The following is a 22,129-nucleotide window of genomic DNA, read 5'->3' as shown; positions in this document are numbered from 1 at the left end:
AGTTGCACCATCACTTTCTTCAGAAGATGAAGAATTTGAAGAAGGTGGAGAAGAGGGTGACCTCTTTCTCGCCTTTTTCTTGTCTTGATCTTTGTCGTCTTCACCATAGCTTTCATAAGAGGAAGAGGATGAAGAAGATGGAGAAGAGGGTGTCCTCTTTCTCGCCTTTTTCTTCTCTTGCTTTTTATCATCCCTCTTTGAATTATGGCGTGGAGAAGAGTGTGATGGTCTTCTCCGCTTTGGTGGTGATGGAGAGCGTTTAGCCCGCCGTCTTCGTGGAGCCATCTCCGCCGAGGTGGCGGGAGACTCGCTTCTTTCTCGTTCCTTCGGTGGAGGCTCTTGAGTTCTCCTTTGGGAAGGAGATGCATCATCAAGAAGTAAGTTCTTGAGCCCTTCATATGGATTCTCTTCTTCTTCCCGAATCGGAGAGAGACCTCTTTTGGTAGTCTCACAAGGAGGCTTCCTAGGTGTTCTCTCGTCATGGTGATGAGCTTGGAGAATCCCGTGAGCACGGAGCTGCCGTTGCACTTCACTTTGGAGAGATGGATTGCCCATGGCTTGTTGAAGCCTAGAAACAAGATAATTAACAAGCATTGAAGCATCATTAGTAGCTTGCTCATGAGCAAAATCAAAGTTATCAACATTAATTTCACTCTCTTTAATATTGTCAGCCATTCTAACAACTTTTAGGTGTAAACTTTTTAGGTGTACTTTGGCACTTCAAGCCCTAGTTGCTACTCCTCTTTACCCCTTTAGAAAAAGCACTCAAGCTACTGTACCCGCGGCTCGAATACCATTAATTGCAAGGAATAGAAGAGAGGGTCTTTCGACAGCGGAGTACCAGCAGAGGCCCAGACATGCCCCCTGTGTGACATCGAGCCTGAGACAGAGTTGCACTACACATGTCACTGCCCCGTCTACTACTCTCCTGAGTTGCTTTGGACCACTCTCCAGAGTCATGCGGTACGAGGATCAGAGATGCCTGGGTTTGTTTTTACTTGAGTTGCGCAGACACAGAGAGAGCCTGATGAGAGGAGAGGCTAGCCAGTCTCAGAGACGGATCACATACTTCTTTAGAGCTGCCACTGGACACCCAAAGGAGTTACTACCACAGTAGAGCTCGTCGCCTCACACCAGAGGCACTCTGATCAACCGAGCGACTGAGCTGGGGAGATCCAGACGAGATCCAGACGCCCACGAGTGTGGAGGACTACACAACATCAACGGAGGTTGCATCAGAGGATTCGGATCACTTTGGCCCGACATGCACGATGCTCGGTCTGACTACTGACCATGGAGGAGATTGATGAGATCCGCCAACGACGACCGATGCTTGATCTCTTGTGATCTAGCTATCCCAGATAGCTGCTTAGTTCACACCTAGCAGTTTAGGATTCCATAGTATTTTATTTTGTCATTTTGTCATTTTGTCATCTTGTTACTCTGACTTTGTATCAGATCCACCACATTGTAACTTTCTGGTCTCATAGGTCACTTTGGCCTTTTGAAGATGTTAATATAACATTTCATTTCATTTCATTTCTCTCTCCCTCTCTCTCTCTCTCTCTCTCTCTCTCTCTCTCTCTCTCTGTGCCACTCACAACACTTTCTCTCGCAGTTTCCACTCTCTTGTTTTGGTCATTGCACATTCTCTCATTAAGTTAAGGAAGGCTCTCCCTTCCTATAAGTAAAAGGAACCTTGAGCACTCACTGATCACTCATCTTGAGCATACACCATCATTCTTTTCCCCTGCACATTACATATGGCGATTGCCCTTTTGGACTAGCATAGTCAGAGTTAGAAGGTGCAAAGTAGCATATGGCAATGTGTAAGTCAAGGAAGGCTCTCCCTTCCTATAAGTAAAAGGAACCTTGAGCACTCACTGATCACTCATCCTGAGCATACATTCTCTCATTAAGTTAAGGAAGGCTCTCCCTTCCTTTAAGTAAAAGGAACCTTGAGCACTCACTGATCACTCATCCTGAGCATACACCATCATTCTTTTCAGTTGCACATTACATATGGCGATTGCCCTTTTGGAGTAGCATACTCAGAGTTAGAAGGTGCAAAGTAGCATATGGCAATGTATAGAGGATGATGAGAAAGCAACCATCCTTCATGAACAACTGGCGCAAGTGGTGGCAACATACACGCCATGAAAATGATAGTCTTGTTATTAGTCATTACAAAAAACGTTTGGAGGACTGCTAGTTTATGGTCCATATGTAAATATATAGACAAGAACCCTAAATGTACACATCAAGCTCCATCTTCAAGGATGTGTTAGTACACCCATCTCTCACCTTATGTTGCCCTCTATATTTTGTTGTTTTGATTACATAGAATGTTGTTTTATTTTGATGATTGTATTGTCTACTTGAACCCTACACCTCTTTCTTTATGTACTAATGACTTTGTAAATATGTGTTCATGAGAGAGAGAGAGAGAGAGAGAGAGAGAGAGAGAGAGAGAGAGAGGGGGGGGGGGGGGGGGGGGGGGGAGCGATGACATGCGGTTCTGTCTAGACTCTGATCCACATGTGACGTGCATGCTCATCCCTCCCTACTACCTGTATGATAGGATGCAACTCCTCCGTAGTGAGTACAACCACCACTCGTGATTCTCTGTTTGTATTCCCACGAGCCTTTTTTCTAGCCATTGACTCCCACCTATACCTTAGAATTGCGGGCAAGGGCCTCTTTCCGCGCTGATGAGTTAGTATATACAATATTATATCTTGTCCCTTGTAAGTCTCTCCTCGAAATTGCCTACATCCAATCAGAGTGGTACATAACACTTCCATGCGGCAAAACTTAGCATGGTCCCATAGGTCACACATCGTTATGCACTCCGTTTCTCCCCAATAATCACTTTGCCATCTCTATACAAAACCCATTTCCTTGCCTTCTTGGCTGCAAGAATACATGGCATGCATTCCCTCCTATGTGCTATTTGGGCATGAGTGAGATCCTCTTTCAAAAATATATTCTCACCCTTCAAGGAACGCCGATGTGAAAGAAAATCTTTCTTTTTCTCCAAATCAACAAACTTCATGATAGGTGGTCTCTCATTTGATACATCCTTCTCCATGCTTCTATGGGCGTCTTTCTGTTTGCTCCCATTTTCATGCATAAAGCCAAAGCATCCCATTTCGGGCTCTTGTCCTCTTTCCATCCCACAACTCGTACATTCAAAGTTGGCACTTTCCTCCCCTCTTCCTCTAGTGTATCATTTATGATACAAGGAGAAGAAGGTGCTGGGCTAGCTTTTTGCTTTTTAGCCACCTCTATCCACTTCGCGTTTTCCTCATGTTGCTTAACTACATCTGTCCATGCCCTCAAGCCATTCTCTACATGTGATTTCTGCTCTATCACTTCTCTTGCAAGGGTGGATGGGTGCTACCATTTGAGATGCCTTATTTGTATCGAGAGCTTACTCTTACATGCTGCAAGCTGTACCTTGAGGTCAGCAGAGATTCCATTACATTCACCTCTGCCTTTACAAAGCCTTGCATCTGCCCTTTTAGTGTTGTGTACATCTTGGAAGCATCTCTTTTTGCAGGTGCTTCCTCATTTTTGCATACATATCGTTTTTGTGAGATTTCATAACTTCATTCATCTCTCTTTGAATCTCCTTCCTCGTAAGGCTAAGTTCAGCCTTAATTATCACCTGTACTTTCTCGTACATGAGTTCATCCTTGACCTTGAAAAGCTTTCCTACTCTTGACGAGCATGGTGACAATGTGCTTTCTCATAGCTTCCTCCGAAAAGTATATTTTTCTTTTGGTGAAGTGTGGTAGGTGCTTTCATCCTCTGGATTAATAGGCTCCTACATTGTTGTAGGAGCTGTTTGCATATAAGCAGCCCCTCTGTTATAGAGAGAGAGAGAGAGAGAGAGAGAGAGAGAGAGAGAGAGAGAGAGAGAGAGAGAGAGAGAGAGAGAGAGAGAGAGAGAGAGAGAGAGAGAGAGAGAGAGAGAGAGAGAGAGAGAGAGAGAGAGAGAGAGAGAGATGAAATGAAATGAAATGTTATATTAACGTCTTCAAAAGGCCAAAATGACCTATGAGACCAGACTGTTACAAAATTGTGGATTTGATACGATGTTTGGTTACAAAAGGACTAGAACAAAAATACTACTACTACTAGAATCCATCCTCATCTGCACTTCGGATGTCAAGAGAGTATGGCTCGAATCCTCTGTTGTAGTCTTCGTCGATGCTGTGTAGCCCCTCTCCTCAATCGTGGCCGTCTGGATCTCTGTAGCTCCAATGCTCGGTCAATGAGAGTGCCGGTAGTGGTCGAATGAGTGTGGGCCGAGCTCTACAATGATGGTTGCTCCTCTGACTGGCCCATATCTAGTGAAAAGAAATCTGTAATCCGTCTCTGGGACTGTCTCTCTCGACTCCCCAAAGAAAACCTCGGCCAAGTGAAGACAACATCAAGGTAAGTGTATGCATCTGTATACTCTACAATCTTTTGACCATATGTGAAAGTCGGTGTTGATCTCCTGATCCACTGTGGTGTGGTGTTAAACACCATAACCTTGGTTTTACCAAGGTTTACAGACAATCCACTATCCTCTGCAAAACTGTGTAATGCATCCAATTGTCGGTGCATACCCTTTGGTGAGTCAGAGATCAACACAATATTATCAGCATATAACAACAATAAGATCCACGTCCCTGCCAACTGGGCACCTCTATCACCCTCTCTGTGAATGTAATCAGACACCTCATCAACATACATACCAAATAGAGTAGGAGACAATGGGCAACCTTGTTTCACCCCAATGGTGGAGTGAACTAAATCAAATATCCCCTCCGTGGTGCGTATATGTCCCATCACTGATCTGTATAGAGCCATAAACCCCCAAATCACACTATGGGCATCTCCATCTGTCACAAGACGGGCCGCCAATAGAAAAGAACAGACTGAACAACTTTAAGCACTTCAAATAACAACTGAACTGAAAAAGAGAGATGACACGCGACACGGAGTGGCAGAATTCCACCCGAGAGAGTATTGGCCCCAAACCTTGGCGCCCCTTTCGGTATTTCTTTATATTGCATCAACTCAGTATAAGCCGGTACTCCAGACTTTGCACCTTCTCTAGGAAGCATGCCAGAGAATGAGCCCTAACCTCATATTTAAAGGCCCTTGGCCTGAAAAGCAGTTACAGTGAAAAGCCTTCAAAACTCAAAAGCTTATGGTCCAAAAGCAATGCCAAAAAGTTGCCAGCGTGTTTTGCGGAATTTCGTACAACTACCACGTCAGCAGTCAGCGCAAAACGCGGAGCGTCCGTACAGTTGCCATGTCATTAGTTTTGCATGTGCGTGTGTGGGTCCTGCTTTATTTTACTTGCTTTATGTCGCTGGGGCCCCATCGGACGCGGTCGCCATAAGTTGGTAGGACGTCTTCTTTTGTTACTTGTTCTTCTTAGGGTTTAGGCCCCTGGGGCAGGATCTGCAAGTTGGCTCCATTCTTCAGGGCTTTGACACGTCAGTAGTTTGTGACATCCCCCCTTCTTGAAAGAAAGCAATCGTCCGTGATTACAACATATCTGCAAAACAACTCTAGTTAGCTCAAAAATTTCCGAGGGTCATTCCGAGGGACAATCAGTTTGCTCTTTTTGTTAAGGAGTTAGCTTCTCCTTTCGGCTCTTTTGATCAAGGAGTTGGCTTCTCCTTTCGTCCATATCGGAACTGTTGATATGTTGGCATAGTAAAATTAGCCATCACACCCAGACCGCCTTGGAAGACTCCCCCGAGACAAACGGTCTGTGGTATGAAGCTACTCAACGACTACCTCGTCACTCCTCCCGCAAATAACCTAAAAAGGTATGGGCCATGAGCTCAGAGGACTGTACAACCAAACGCTCCCCAGATCGCAATTTGCATCGCTTGGAGGTTCAAGCATACAACCAAACGCTCCCCAGGCATCGGCCTGCGTCGTTCGGAGGTTTTCTAGCATACAACAGAACGCTCCCCAGACATCGGCCTGCGTCGTTCCGAGGTTTTCAAACATACAACGAAACGCTCCCCAGGCATCGGCCTACGTCGTTCCGAGGTTCAAACAATATCAAAACAGTATTTCTCACTTCTTCACCTGGGAGTAAAATCACCAATCATTGAAACCAGTATTTAAAACCATAGTCAAACAATTCAATTCGGCAAAAACAGATAGCATCCATTTCAAACAAACTTCAAACAATACTTTCTCAAACAATGTTCAAAAATATCTAACTAGAAAACAACGAGAGAGGTCATTCAGGGCTTTGTTCAGACAACCGAACTTTGAAGACAATTGGCTTGCCCTTCTACATCACAGTAAGGATTCGGTTCCGAACTTGGAGAGTTGCATCATTCTTATCGTGCCAGGGCATGCCCAAGAGAACGTCACAATTGCCCAACTTCATAATGTGGAAATCGGCTTTTCCATGATAATCTTGTATAGTCATTGGAAGTGCACCAATGAGCGGTACCACTATCTGAGTTTGCCCCGTGGCTAGCTCATCTTCAATTTCTCCACCCTCTGCATCATAATCAAAGTGCATCTGCTTCAAGAATTCTGGATGGATGAAGTTCTCCATAGCTCTGGGGTCAAAGAAAATAAGGGCTTTCAAGCCGTTGACTTTTCCATAAGCTCTGCATAATTCATTAAACTTCTCGAGGTGTATACCATAAATATCGGGTACTAGTCCAATAGCAGGTCTAGCCCTCTTGGCCGGAGGTGGCCCCGGGGATCTGTCTGACGTGGGAGCAGAAGGTTGCACTGAGGACGTCGAGGCTCGCTCAGGACATGTATTGAACGTATGCCCTGTTTGGAAACATTCGAAGCATCGGCCTTCTTGTAACAAGGCGTCTCGTTGATGTTGTGTCAGACGAGGCCGTTGAGGTTGGTTTTCACGGGATTCCTGAGAATTTGTTCGTTGTTGCCGGGAGTTCTAGCTAGTGGCCGGAGATTCTTCTATGGTAAACTCCAACTTTCCTTTCATGAGCTTGTAGCCTACCGTGACATGGTCCAAAAGCTCTTGCATGATAGAGACTTGCTTGGAGAGACAATATTCCTGCAATGGTGTAGCGCTCGCACTGGTCCTCCAAGGAAATGAACTTAAAGGACACCGGAAGATACACGTCGAGAAACCTTTGGTTATAGTCGTCCATGGTTTCGATGGCAAGCATTTTCAAGTTGCCCCACTCTGCCAAAATCTGGACTTCAAACATCAAAGTCATGTAACTACGTGCAAAAATTGTCTTGAAAGCTTGCCAGGTCCTCGGAGCATGCGGTTGTGTCGCGATTGAACTCCACCATTGCACAACATTATCTTTAAGAAATCTCGCTGCTCGAGAAATCTTGGATTCTTCTGTATAGTTCCCCAAAGCATAGATGTTGTTGAATTGTTGTAGGAACTGCAATTCTTTCTTGCGATCTTTCACCCTAGGAAAAGTGAAAAATTTGACCGTCGTGTCGTCATCTTTGAAATCTTTGGGTTGGTTAGGTGCATATCTCGGGTATGGATAATAAGGGTATCCATATGGGCTTCAACCATTGTAGCCTAGTGGCGGTGGTGGTGGAGGTGGGGGCAATGGCGGTGGCAAAGGCGGTTGCATTGGATCAGGGTCAGATGGCTGCACCATACTCGTGAAGACTCCCTCGATCGGAACAGACGGCCGAGAAGGTTGCCAATTGGAAGCTCTCTTACTTTCTGGTGCCGGAGGCGGAGGTACCACCTGGGGCATCAGAGGGGGTAACATGTAGTTCAAAAATTGTTGAAAACTTTCTAGCATCGGAAGATTCTGTTGAGGATGCGGCGAAAGAATGTCGTGAAGCTCGTTGAGCAGAAACTGCAAATATTCATTTGAATCCATGAATTTTATGTCTTGGGTTCTTTATGGCTTATGTCGTGCAAGACGGAGCGATGAAGACGGGAGCGCGTGCGATGCATGATGAAGTAAGGGTGGGAGGGGCTAATAAGTCCGTGGTCGGGACCGAAGATACTTCAAGTAAAAATTCCATTAGCTTTGTCTGGGGTCAGGACTCGAAGATACTTCAAGTAAAAATTCCATTAGCTCTGTCTACTCTTTTGTAGGACCGGTGTGCTTTCAGAAAAGCACACACCTGATGCTCTGATATCACTGTCACAAGACGGGCACCACGTGCCAATAGAAAAGAACAGACTGAACAACTTTAAGCACCTTAAATAACAACTGAACTGAAAAAGAGAGATGACTTGCGACATGGAGTGGCGGAATTCCACCCCAGAGAGTATTGGCCCCAAACCTTGGTGCCCCTTTCGGTATTTCTTTATATTGCATCAACTCAGTACAAGTCGGTACTCCAGACTCTGCACCTTCTCCAAGAAGCATGCCAGAGAATGAGCCCTAACCTCATATTTAAAGGCCCTTGGCCTGAAAAGCAGTTACAGTGAAAAGCCTTCAAAACTCAAAAGCTTCTGTTCCAAAAGCAATGCCAAAAAGCTGCCAGCGCGTTTTGCGGAATTCCGTACAATTGCCAGGTCAGCATTCAACGCAAAACGTGGAGCGTCCGTACAATTGCCACGTCATCAGTTTTGTGTGAGTGTGTGTGTGGGTCGTGCTTTATTTTACTTCCTTTATGTCATTGGGGCCCCATCAGACGGGGTCCTTATAAGTTGGTAGGACTTCTTATTCTGTTACTTGTTCTTCTTAGGGTTTAGGCCCCTCGGCTAGGATCTGCAAGTTGGCTCCATTCTTCAGGGCTTTGACACGTCAGCAGTTTGTGACACCATCTCCTGCAGTCCGCGCATCAATCGAGCTCTGGTACCATGTCAAATGCTTTGCGGAAATCCACAAAGCTACAATAAATCCGTCTCCCATGTGACCTGCCCTCCTCAATGATGGCTCTGAGTGTCAGAATATGATCAAGAGTGGAGAAACCCCTCCTAAAACCGGCCTGGCCCTTTGCACGTACACCCTCACCCTCTGCCCAATTACTCAGCTGCTTCTCAAGAATGGATGCATACAACGGTGCCAATGTGTGCCCAACCATAATAGTGCGGTAATTCCGAGGCTCCGTAGGATCACCTGCCTTGAAGATAGGCACAATAGTAGACAACCTCCAAGTCTCATGTAACCCCTCATACATGGCACGATTGAACAACACTGCAAGAACCTCTACCAGCATATCTCTAGCATGTATAAAGTGCTTTGCTACTAGACCATCATGATCATATGCCCTGCTGGTCCTCATCCTGTCAGTGGCTCTCTTTACCATCTCAATGGTAAAGAAGGTGTTGGTGGTTGGGCATGGCTCGGTAGGATCTGGAAGGGGGTCCTATCCAGGAACTGTATATAACGATGTCGCATATTGGTCCCACACATCAGGAGAAGTAATCACTGGGGGAGGGGAGTGCTCATAAAAGAATCGCCATGCCTCTCCTGAGTCTCTACTCAAGAACAGCCGATACAAGTCTCGCTCCATCTGGGCCAAATAAGCTCGTTTCTTCCGTCGCACAAGGCGTCGGGAAGCAACTGAGAGTGTCTGTAAGTGATGACTCCTAAAAGAAGATCTCTCTGGAGCTGGGCTCTCATCTCCTTGCACTCCTCATCATACCAACTATTTTGGGGCATGCTCCCAGAATGTCGCCTCCGACCCGGCTGAGTGTGTGGGTATGCCTCTAATGCTGCACCATGCAGTGTCTCAGTCAGTAAAGTGGTTCACTCCTCCAGTGCGAGACCAAGACTAGCTGTGCATAAACGGCTATAGATCTCCTCTGTATAAACCGAGTCGGTCTCTGGTGTAAATGTATAACGGGTATGTGACTTGCCCCTTGATGTCTGGGCTGTACTATACTGAAATGAAACGGACAATGTCAAAAGAGCATGATCCACTGCTACACCCATTGGTCTGGCTCCCACTATGAAATCCTGAATACAAGGAATAAAGCTCGGCTGTGCCATAACATAGTCCACTGTACTGGCCTCGTGTCTGTGTGGAAAGTATGTGAAACCGTCTGCTCCAGGAAATCGCTGTAAGCCATTAAGTATGGCTAACCCATGTGTGGTCGTTAGGTATCTCCCATACTCCGTTTGCTCTCTGTCATGTGAGCATCTGTCAAGCCCCAAGTCACCCACATACAACTCTCTAAGCATCTCATTTGAAGTGCCGTAGAAGACTTTCTGAGAGTTGACCGTTCGGGCATTGAAATCCCTAGGAGGATGATATCACCATCCCTAGAAAACTCCCATATATCATCATCTAGTATAGAGAAAGGCGACTGTCCTCTGGGTGTAGCATATACTGACGTACTGGAAGGAAGTAACATATGGCAATGTATAGAAATCGGCCGTGTTAGCTCTCAGCCTCACCCACATGTATCTAGCATGATCATCTTTCTGTACATTATGTAGTAGTGGCTGTAACTTCTCCCTAAATAGCACTACTAGTCCTGAATCTCTACTTCCATGCTCAGATCTCGCGACTATCCTATGGGTTGTCTCCCATTTGTATCCCACCACATGTGGCATAAGCTATCCAGGGGCCTGATGAGTCTCTGAGAAGAAAACAATGTCCCTCTCTCTGAAACTGGCCTCAAAGGCACCAACGTCCAACCTCATAGATCCATTACAATTCCAAGTAGCCATCTTCAGTGTGGTCCCATAGGTCTCACACCGTCATGTAGAGTGCCGCTCTACAATCACCACCCAACCATCTCTGTAAAAGGCCGTCTTTCCCTTCTTCCTTGCCGCCGTAATCTCTGGCATTACCTCTCTCATATGCGCAAGCTGTGAGAGAGTGAGATCATCACCGAGGAAAATACGTGTCTTCTTGAGAGTAGGCCTCTCTTTCAGGAATTTCTTTTTCTCTTCCAAGGAGGGGAAGCGTAGTATAAGAGCTCTCTCTTTCGAAGATTTTCCCGGGCCACCACTCTTCTTGCCCACTCTCCATGCCTTTGTGTGTGAGGGCTTGTCCACCCCCATCATGGATGTGAGGATTGTGACCTCTTAATCCACATTGTTTATGACCTTGAGGCCGGTTACCCTCACATGTAGAGCCCGCATCCTCCTCCTTTGCTCCTTTGCGAGGGTCATGTTAATAAGAGTGGGTGTACAAGGAGCTTCATTACCTCTCCCTTTCTTGGTGACCTCAATCCATTTTGCGGCCTCTTCTACTTTCTTTTGTGTTGTGGAGATGACCGCGGCCCATGACTTCTTCTCCTTATCTTCCTTGATAACCCGTATTTCTTCTCTCATGGTATTCAATTCTTCCATCATGGATGGCTGAATTTTGCCTTCTTCGAGCCGCCCACTTTTTGTTGCAAGAAGTTCAGCTTGGAGAGTTCGGAATGTGGCTTCTTGTGAAGCCGCTTGCTCGTCAACACGAGAAATCCTTTCGCATAGGTTCTTCTTCTCCGCTTTCCATTCCTCCATCTTTTGAAGCAAGGTTGCCTCCATCTCCTTCTTCCACTCCTTCACTTCAACTTGAAGTGTTGATATCTGCTTGTTGGTAATCGAGAACTTCATGTTGAGAGGGAGGTGGGGGCTATAGCCACTCGAGAGGCCATGTGAAAGGGGGTCAATGGGTAGCCCAAGACCATGAGAGAGAGAGAGAGAGAGAGAGAGAGAGAGAGAGAGAGAGAGAGAGAGAGAGAGAGAGAGAGAGAGAGAGAGAGAGAGTAAAACAACCAAAAAAATACAAGAAACTTAAAAAATAGCCATAAACACTTGTGAAACCCTTAAAAACAGAGAAAATCAGCTTCAAAACAGCAAAACACATATTTGAAACCCTAAAAAGCAGTTACAAAACCCTAAAAAACAGTTTCAAAACCCTAAAAAACAGCCAAAAACAGTTTCCTGACCCTTAAAACAGCAAAAAAGAGGTGAAAAAACCCTTAAAACAGTGAGTCCAAACCCATTGGGGAGAGAGAGAGAGAGAGAGAGAGAGAGAGAGAAATGAAATGAAATGATATATTAACGTTTTCAAAAGGCCAAAATGACCTATGAGACCAAGCTATTACAACATAGTGAATTTGATACCATGTCCGGAGAGACGGAGAGAGAGAGAGAGAGAGAGAGAGAGAGAGAGAGAGAGAGAGAGAGAGAGAGAGAGAGAGAGAGAGAGAGAGAGAGAGAGAGGTCCTCGGCTAAGCAAGCCCCCCTGCTAGAGGCAACCGCTTAGCTTACCATAAAAGGAAGGCGTGCGCTTAAGTAGGCCCCTTGCTTCCTTACAAATCAGGTGGCGAAGCTTCATCGTACGACTGATGTGCGAGGAACCTTAGATCATGGGTTGCGGAAAGGTAATATATGAGAGAGAGAGAAATGAAATGAAATGTTATATTAACGTCTTCAAAAGGCCAAAGTGACCTATGAGACCAGAAAGTTACAATGTGGTGGATTTGATACAAAGTCAGAGTCAGAGTAACAAGATGACAACAATGACAAAAATGAAATGACAAATGTCACAATAAAATACTATGGAATCCTAAACTACTAGGTGTGAACAGCAACTAGCTGGGATAGCTAGATCACAAGAGATCCAGCATCGGTCGCTAGCGGATCTCATCAATCTCCTCCATGGTCAGTAGTCTGACCGGGCGTCGTGCATGTCGAGCCAAAGTGTTCCGAATCCTCTGATGCAGCCTCCGCCGATGCTGTGTAGTCCTCCGCAGTCGTGGGCGTCTGGATCTTCCCAGCTCAGTCGCTCGGTCGATCAGTGTGCCTCTGGTGTGAGACGACGAGCTCTGCTGTGGTAGTAACTCCTCCAGGTGTCCAGTGGCAGCTCTAAAGAAATCTGTGATCTGTCTCTGGGACTGGCTAGCCTCTCCTCTCATCAGGCTCTCTCTGTGTCTGTGTAGCTCGAGCAAAAACAAACCCAAGCATCTCTGATCCTCGTATTGCATGACTCTGGAGAATGGTCCAAAGCCCTCTCTGAACAAGCAATGGAAGCGGCCTCGTATCTCGTAGTAGACGGGGCACTGGCATGTGTAGTGCAACTCTGTCTCAGGCTCGATGTCACACAGGGGGCATGTCCTGGCCTTTGCTGGTACTCCACTGTATCTCCCAGTCTCGATCCGCAGCTGGTGTGAAGATGTACGTATCTGGCCGATAGCACATCGTATCCCATGAGACAAGTGGGTGTCCATGTATCTGGGCCTCATCACAAAGCCAGCAACCGTAAGTTGGAGGAGATGCTCTTTCTAGAAATCCATCTTCATGCCCAGATCCTGTGCTGGCTGTATCCATGTCCTCCTGGTGTCTAGCTGAGTCAAATCCTGGCGGATGAGCCTGGTGATCTCGGACTGTGTAAGAGTCAGAGAGGGTGCATCTAGTGAGTACTGGAAGGGAGGCAATCTGTCTATGCTGAACCCATGCGCCTGAAACCATGATGTCATCTCCCCATACGAGCATGCTATATCTCCCTGCATGGCTAACTGTCGAGAGGACTCGAGTGCAAGGCGGACATATCTGTCTCTGGGAAGTTCCCACGTGCGGTGTATGAAGGAGACCGATCTGGTGAGCGCCTCAACCACTAGTGGGGGGGGGCAGCTAGCTTTGCTCGAACAATAGCACGTGGTACTGAGGCCTTGGCTCTAATGAGCCGCGAGATCATAGAGACCAGAGGCTTCTCCATGGCCCCCCATCCATCACTGCGGCTTGTCCTCCCGTGATGATCTAATGAAGGTCCCCAGATCTCAGCTCCATAAAGCAATGTAGAAGCCACCAGAGTGTCAAAGAGCCAGAGCTTCGTCCTAGGCTCCTGAAACTGAACATGTGAACGCATCCTTTCCAATCTACCCAATGCTGCATGGGCTCTGGTCAGTCTAGTCTCTGCTGCCCTCCTCAATGAAAATGCTGGCCCACTAAAAACCACTCCGAGGTAAGTGTACGCATCTGTATACTCCACAGTCTCCTGGCCGTATGTGAATGCTGGTGCTGACCTCCTGATCCATTGTGGGGTGGTATTAAATACCATGACCTTGGTTTTACCAAGGTTGACGAACAAACCACTTTCCTGAGCAAACCTATTCAAAGCATCCAATTGACGTTGCACAGAGAGAGAGAGAGAGAGAGAGAGAGAGAGAGAGAGAGAGAGAGAGAGAGAGAGAGAGAGAGAGAGAGAGAGAGAGAGAGAGAGAGAGAGAGAGAGAAATGAAATGTAATATTAACTTATTCAAAAGGCCAAAATGACCTATGAGACCAAAAGATTACATGTGGTGAATCTAATACGAGGTCTGGGTACAAAAGGTACAAAGAAATGAAAAGAAAAAATAGTGGGTAGGGGTGGGGTGAAATGTCACAAAGTGATGATGTGGTTGATAGAAACCCTAATTCTACTGAAACCCTAACCCTGAAACCACAAACCCTAATTCTTTTGAAACCCTAGTCCTAAAACCAAAAACCCTAATTCTGTTGAAACCCTAACCCTAAAATAAGAAACCCTAATTCTGCCCTAACCCTAACCCTGATTTGCTGGACATCAGTGTGATTTACGGAAAGCTGGGCAGCTTTTTGGCGTTGCTTTTTCTACGCAAATTGCTGAGAAAGAGAGAGAGAACCCTCTTTGCTCTATTTTAGCAAGAGAGCGAAAGAGAAAGTCTCTCTGCTTTATTTATTAAAAGAAAGAGAGAGGAAGAACTTTTGCTTTATTTACCAAGCTTTTGAGCTTTTGATTTTCAGCTTTTGGGGCTCTGCTTTTGGCACCCTTGTAACTTTAAATAAGTGAGCAGTCCTCTCACAACTCAGAGCATCTGGACGCAGAGTCCGAGTGTGAGCGCCTGCCCGCACTCTTGTACTTTGAACTCAGATTAATATAAAAAGAAATACCGAAAGGGGCGCCAGTCTTTGCGGCCAATATCTCTAGGCACGTAACTCCGTCGGGCCAGTGTCGAATTAAATTGTGTACTGTGAACTGTTTTGAAGTGGTTATTTGGTGTTGTCGCGGTAGATTCTTGACTTGGAGTGTCCAAGTCTGTTACGTGAAAAATGATACAAGGGGAATACAAAGGGTGAGTTGATACAATGGAGCTCTCTGACAGTCGAGGCATCATATACATATACATCGGTATCCAAAAGGCTATAGAGATTCAATGTCCTCCAAGGTAGATACTCTGTAGGGACAACTCCTATGTCGTGCTAGTATCGTATGGATCCTCTGTCGCAATTTGCGTCGATGTCGAGAGGGCCCTCTCATCCGTGGGCGACGGGACCACCCCAACTCTATCGCCCGATCAAGCAGTATGCCTCTGGTGCCTTTGGTGTTGTTATGCTGTTGGGGCTGCTCGGACTTCTCTCTCTGTGACTGAAAGAAATCTGTAATCTTCCGCTGTTGTTGGATCTCTCTCATTGTGCCCCTCTTCAAGAGGTCCTCTCTGTGTTTGCGAACCTCTAGTAAGTATAATCCGAGGCATCTTTGATCCTGGTATCTCATGACTCTAGAAAGTGGCCCAAAACCCTCTCTGAATAGACAGTGAAAGCGGCCTCGTATCTCATAGTATACTGGGCTGTGACATATGTAATGTAGCTCTGTCTTTGGCTCTATCTGGCACACCTGACAAATCCTGGACTCAGAGAGAGGTTTTTAAAAGGTGAAAATGACCTATAATACCAAAAGTTACAACCGTATCAGATGTGATACAATGATCAGAGATAAAGCATAAAAGGAAACATCCTAGGTTCTAAAACAATCCTAGTAGGAAAGGTGATGAAGCTGGTAGGCAAGTAGGATACAATCTCATGCTACAAATTGTAGAATGGGGGTATGGCAATGAGGAGGACGCACTGCTAGAGTGGGGGTCAAAAATGATGAGTCATCCCATGGACTCTCGCATAGGCTTAAGTAGCATAGCATCAATCTCCTCCATGGTGAAAAGCCGGGTCGGTCTTACCTAGTCTCGAAAGATTATACCATGTATCTTCATGTGTGTACGTTGCCTATGCATAGATCTCCGAGGCCTTAGGCGTCTTGAATGACCAAGTTGGATTGCTCGATCAAGCGCAATACCTGTCGAGGGGGTGTATGGTACTTCCGTTCAACACCTTGTGCTTGTGAAGGAATTCATGAGCTCTTTGTGGGCTGTTGCTTTTCGTGTTGATTTCTGCTCCTGAAGAGAGGCTCTCTAGACCTGCGTGTCTCTAGAAAAAAGAACCCCACCCCAAACATCTTTGGTTAATGTAGTCCATGATCCAAAAAACTGGTCCAAACCCCTCTTTAAAGAAACAGTGAAATCGTCCTCAGATCTCATAATAAGCAGTGCAATAGCATATGTTTGTCTCATGCTCTTCCTGACAAATCTGACATATTTAGTTCTCTTGAGGTGTACCTGTATCTTCCAGTCTCTCTCTAGTTAATATAATGAGGTGCGTGTCTGACCAATGGTATTTCTCGAACCATGTGAGATGGGTATCCATGTATCTTAGTCGAACGATGAAGCCATCCTCCAGAGTATGAAGAAAGTTCTCTCGATAGAAGGCCCCAACTCCTTCGAAGGTGCAAGCCATGTCATCTTGGTATCCAATTGAGTGAGATTGTGCTTGATGAGGAGAAGGGGAGAGCGAAAAATGCTAGAGAGAGAAAATGGAGACAGAGTGTGGACAATCTTGCAAGGGCAAACTCTACAGCACAAGAGAGATACAAGGCTATGCACAATTTGCCAAAATGGAGGTGCCCCCCTCTCCCTATATAGGAGGCTACAAAACATATCTGACCCACTGACATATATCCCATGTCAAATGAGTGGGTGTATGAAAGGTCAAAAACAAATGAAAATAGGGCTCTCAACAAAAAGGCCACAAGTGGCACATCGGGCAAAACTTTGGAAAAGTCCCCATGATGCCTAAACTCTAGAAAAGCTTTACAAGGCCGGGAAAAGTCACAAAGAAGCCCTCTCTCAATAGATTTAGACAGGAAACCTAGAAGATGACCCCCAAACTCTAACAAGTACTACGCAAGGTGTTATTAAGACCTGATTGTTGTCGTGGTGCTAGTCAATTATTGCTGGGTTATTGTGCTTAGGATAACAAGGAGACTGCATTCGATAAGCATAACATATGCTCTTTCAGCATATCTTTATTGAGCTTGCAAGTTATTTCTGCCATCTACTCCAACATGCATCTCGGAAGCTAAGCAACTTATTGTGAGGAGTATGTTAAACCTTTTTATATGTGCTAAATGTTGCCTAATCGTGCTTCAATCTTTAAAGTGACTCAGAAGATAATGCAATGGTGTCATACACAAGTGTGAGATGGCTATTTTCATGCTGTGTTGCTGCAAAATGTAGATTGTTTTATTTTCGTACATGTGTGTTGCTTGCATGTGCTTGTGTGTGAGAGACCAAGAGACTTGGCCACAGCATTTTGACCATGTTTTTCCAAAGATAATAATGTCGTGCATGTGTGATGCATGCACATGTTTGTGTGTGATGGACTCCAAACTTTACACGAGGCTTGATGAATAGCTTGACAATTTCTTTCTGATTTTCCTCCAATGTGTTTTCAAGGGTTTAACTTCTCCACTCATGGGGATTTCTTGATACATAGTAGAGGAATAAGTAATACCACTTATCATGTGTGGTTAGGTTGGTTTCGACTTGAATACTCTTTGATTGCAGTGTTTTGATGAGCTTATCCGTCAAGTGACGGTGAATTGTGCAGAACGGGGTCTCCTGCTCCTTAGAGTGCGAGATGAGCTTCGAATGGTAGTGCAATGTATTATCCATCTGAAATATAAGAATGTGCTTGCCGCAGATTTATGTCACAGTGAGTTTTATTAGTATAAGTGTAGTGATGTACGATTTGTAAACACTTTTCTTGCAGACTATCGCAGCGTACCAGACACTTTATGAGAGCAGTGTTGCATTTGGATTGAGAAAGGCTTTACAAGCAGAATGTGGGAAGGCAAATATGGAAGCCAGAATCCAGCAGGTAATGTGTCTTTACTTCCTTTAGCATATCACTTTCGTTTTAAATAAGACATTAATCTTTATCTTTTGTCTTACCCTGGGTGGCTTGTGCTATGTTAATAAGTAAACATTTACTGTGACGAAGTTTTTCTCTGTTTGTAAGAGTGACAGAGGTTTTTCTTTTTGGTGGAAAGTTTGTTTGACCTATTTTCTTCAGGTGATTGTGCTACCGGTGGCCGTCCACTGTGATGACAATTTGCTTTGCCTGGATAAGGGTTTCTGGCATTAAATAATGTTGTGGAGATGACACAACCTCTTCATGTCATGCTAGAACTTGGCCCGTTGGCATGATAGACTCTCATTGTGAGCTCACTCTCCACCTAGGAGCTCTCTAAATAAGAGCACTGCAGAAGACTTGTCCACATTACCGTAGAAGTCCCATATATTAACTAGACAGTCCCATATATCAACTAGGCCTGTTCACACTTGGCTGAATACTGACCTAGCTTGTCCAAACCTGTGGTGTATCGGGCTACACAGCCCTTAGCCACGAGCTTTCATGTTTTAATAAAGTAACTTACTGTTATGTCATTCCCTCTATAAAAATAACCTATTGTTATACCCTAATTCTCTTTCTCCCTTAAAAAGTTTAGTCGTCCTCAGATAAAAGTACTTTGTCAAATTTAACAGATATTGACACTATAATTAACAGATGCCAACACCATGCAGAGGTGCTCACCACTATATTGCTTATAATTGTATCGTGAACCTGTCTAAACATGACCACAACGACCTTCAGCTGGTTCTTCATTCACCTGTCCTTAGTTTGTAGTCTGCACTACTAATGCTCTCAAGACATATCCATAAAGGCACAACAACAAACTGATCAAAACTACTTACATGCAACCCATGCTTGATTTGCCGAATATAGCCCCTGGCTAATATCCTTGGAAACTTGACATTATTTAGTTTCCCTGCATGCTTGGCATCAGGCCATGTCTTCCACAAAGGTACCATACCTGCATGGATTTTGGCAGGAATATCCCTTCTTGCCAATCCAGCAAAGGTAGGTACACCACCTGTAAAGGAGGATTTCTTGCAGCAGCTGCTAATCATCGTAATGACTTGTCTCTTTGCTACTCATTATCTTGCTTCTTTTTGCATTTGAAGTCTTCACTTTCAGTTTAGAGGACTTCTTTTAATCCCTCCACTCTTGGAAGACTAGCCGCATGGCTTTGTCTTCCATGGACTAGACATTTTAGGAACTTTTGCTACATTCTAGCATGTGATCAAATAAGTTTCTCACCTCAGTCTTTCTTTGAGTCACTGTTGGGAGCATCAGCTGCCATACCCATTAAAAAATCACCTCAAGGGCACCGACCCTAAGGTAAAATTACATCAAAGTAATACAACAGAGAATCAACCATAAATGGTATCACCAAAAGATAAAAGTCGTAGGGCAATCTAAAGTACAAGATTGCCTCAAATCAAGGCTAGGAATGGAAATTAAGCCTAGATGACCAGGCTTAGAGGTCTTCAAAGCCTTTTTCTCACCAAACTTTAGCAATTTCTGCCAAAGAATGGAAATGCCGCTTGCCTTACGAACTAAGTGTAAGTTAAGTCGAATGTTTTTAGAACTGTCTTTGCAAAACATTAGCCCTAGTATTTTGTAAATGTATAAATAAACAGAAATGTAGACAACAGCAATGGTTTCCTTTTGTTGGCGGCTTATTGCTGTCGAAAAATAAAGATGTTATGTTTCCTTGTTTCTCCATTTTATTTTCCGGACTTTGCTTCACATTCTGATTTCAAAGAGTAAGGACTCCAGTTTCCCTTCTTTAATGTGGCATTAACTATGGTTCTATGTTGACTACTTCGCAGATGGAGACAGAGATAAAAGAATTGGACCGTCAAGTTGCAGATTGGAAGGTACACTATTTTTAGAGTACAAACAACTTGGAAAGTTTAGTATTTCTTGTTTTGACATTTAGCTGATTGTCATATGCAGAATAAGTGTGACTTAATTGAGAAAAGAGAGAGTGAAAGGAAAACGTATGAAGACAAAAAGCACGCTGAGGAAATCGCTTACTACACCAAATCCAACAAACAGTTGAAGACACAACTAGAAGCATTTTTAGCCCCAGCCAAGAAATAGGAGCCAATGACTTAGTAGCATTGCATTCCATCTCTTTGCTCTCTAGGGCCATTTATGCCTGTTTTCCAAGTGGCTGTGCACATGGGCATCAAACTTTTTGTACAAAAAGTTTGACAATAAATGCAAAAGTTTGGCAAATTGCTTAAACCTTTGTCAAGAGAGATTGTGCATAAAACAGAGGGAACCTGGCAGCACTTTGACATAATGTTGAGGTGTACCTCTAGTTTCAGTGTCGGACTCCCCCTCATGGTGCTCAATGCAAGCAATGGGGACAAGGTTTACAAAGCTTTGCATGACTACAACTATATTTGTAAAAATATACATTCGACTGGAGAATGCGTGACAAATGTCTAAATATGTGTCGAATTTAGTAGTTTTACATCGAATTGCAAACTGCAGAAAGAGAATTGAATGGTACTAATAAGCAGGTTGCCTTTCCTTGGATTATGCACAATAGTGTCCAACTGGACTGCCACAATAGGGTCCAACTTTTTTGCCACCATATTTTAGTATATTTATATCCAATTGCATGTCAAACATTCTGAAAGTTGGGATGTGATTATGGAAGAGTAGGCTTATTGAAGCAGAGCTTTTGTATGTGCACATGAATACTAGCCTTTTTCACACCATGGCTTGCCATTCAAAATCCTAAACTGGTTCTACAATGAGACAAATGTTGTAAAAGTTTATACTCGGGGTTTTTTGCAACTTTGATCTTTGAAATTTTAACATTGTCATTCTCAATATTGCTTGGAATTTTGTGCATCGGGGGGCACAAAAACATATCTTGATTTTAGACAAATAAACTCAAATAAAAATAAGCACAAATAAACTCGAAGGATGGCCTTGAGGAAGTTGGGAAAACATATATTTTGTTTGTCTAAGCCCATATTTAGGGATTCAATTGAATAGGCAAGTATTGATGAGGGCTATGAGAAGGGGGAATTGGAATAGGTCAACGGTAGTGCCAATCTGTAAACTAGATTGGACTTGACAATCCTTAAAGTGGTATCAAAATTTTATACCCAAACTAGTTTCTCGGGGTGTTCACTAAACATGAAACTACTATATCACTTGTGTTCTAGGGGTAGTGTAAAAATCTCATATATGTGAATTTTCCAAGATTATAACACACCCTTTTCCTATTCAATCTTGATTTTCTTTTGAAGCTCCTTAAACGATATCCTTGTGTAGATAGAGAAATGCAACAATATTTGGAAATAGAAACATCATTCTATTGAACCCAAGTGATAAATACATGTGTTTTAGGTGCCCCCCCCCCCCCCCCCCCCCCCCCCCCCCCCCCCCCCCCCCCCCCCCCCCCCCCCCGAAGATTATTGCCAAAAGAAACTATAGATTAAAGTTAGGGGTATATGTTCTATAGGGTTTGTGTTTCTCAAGGCCATTATCACATCCCTCCAAATTCATCGAATAAGGAATGTAAGTCCCACCTCCAATATTAAAGGACACAGCCACCATCATTTGAATTAACCACGGTCCACAAGAAGCTTGAGAAGTTTCCAAAGCTTTCCCCTATCATCGAACCATTTCAATGACCCACATGCCAATTCTCCATGGGCTCTTAAGACCTACATCATCATCATTGTAGATTTCCAACAGATCCATGGTAGAGCAAGCTATTAGGTGTGTACAATATCTCTCCACTAGCCTAAGGTAGCACTCAAACTTGGTCAATTTGCACAATGCTATCATTATCATCTACACTTGGTTGAAACCTATGCTTTGGCCTTGGGTTACATGTCACTCAAAACAGGATAATTTTTGCGAAGAGTTGATTATCATCCTCATTTGTGGTGGACATTGGTGGTCCTTTTTTAATCAGTAAATTATCTCTAATGTGGAGTGGTTGCTAGTTTTTGCTTCATTTATGGGTCCTCTAGTGTATGGTTGGTTCTTTAGAGACACCAATATTAACAACGAAGGTTGATCAATAGTAGGCAGCATTAATTTTGTTCCATGAGCCTAAAAAGTTGATTAATACAAATGGGACATTACAAGATGTAAGAGACTTACTTGAGTTTCTTGTTGAAACTTCTCGTCACTACAAGTTTAGGTCAAAGGTTATTTCATTTGAGTAC

At 44.3% G+C, this 22,129-nt stretch overlaps 1 protein-coding gene across 4 annotated transcripts in view; it reads left to right on the top strand.

The window, feature by feature from the left end:
• The window catches only part of LOC147449946 (28 kDa inner dynein arm light chain, axonemal-like), a 51,695-nt gene extending 31,055 nt beyond the window's left edge, over positions 1–20,640 (top strand). Inside the window, exons 6-9 of one of the 4 annotated variants that reach the window (XM_086522743.1) lie at positions 17,585–17,671; positions 17,790–17,897; positions 19,757–19,804; positions 19,884–20,637. In XM_086522743.1, coding sequence (XP_086378869.1) covers positions 17,585–17,671; positions 17,790–17,897; positions 19,757–19,804; positions 19,884–20,030 — 390 coding nt within the window. In that variant the 3' untranslated portion in view covers positions 20,031–20,637. Of the gene's footprint in view, positions 1–17,584; positions 17,672–17,789; positions 17,898–19,756; positions 19,805–19,883 lie in introns of all 4 variants that reach the window. The other 3 variants (XM_086522746.1, XM_086522745.1, XM_086522744.1) reach the window with 3 other exon arrangements.
• The last annotated feature ends 1,489 nt before the right edge of the window (positions 20,641–22,129 follow it).

The sequence above is a fragment of the Adiantum capillus-veneris genome, chromosome 10 (genome assembly GCF_014529385.1).
Source record: "Adiantum capillus-veneris isolate H3 chromosome 10, ASM1452938v2, whole genome shotgun sequence".
In the NCBI taxonomy this organism is placed as follows: Eukaryota; Viridiplantae; Streptophyta; class Polypodiopsida; order Polypodiales; family Pteridaceae; genus Adiantum; species Adiantum capillus-veneris.
This window is presented reverse-complemented; position numbering and strand designations above follow the sequence as displayed.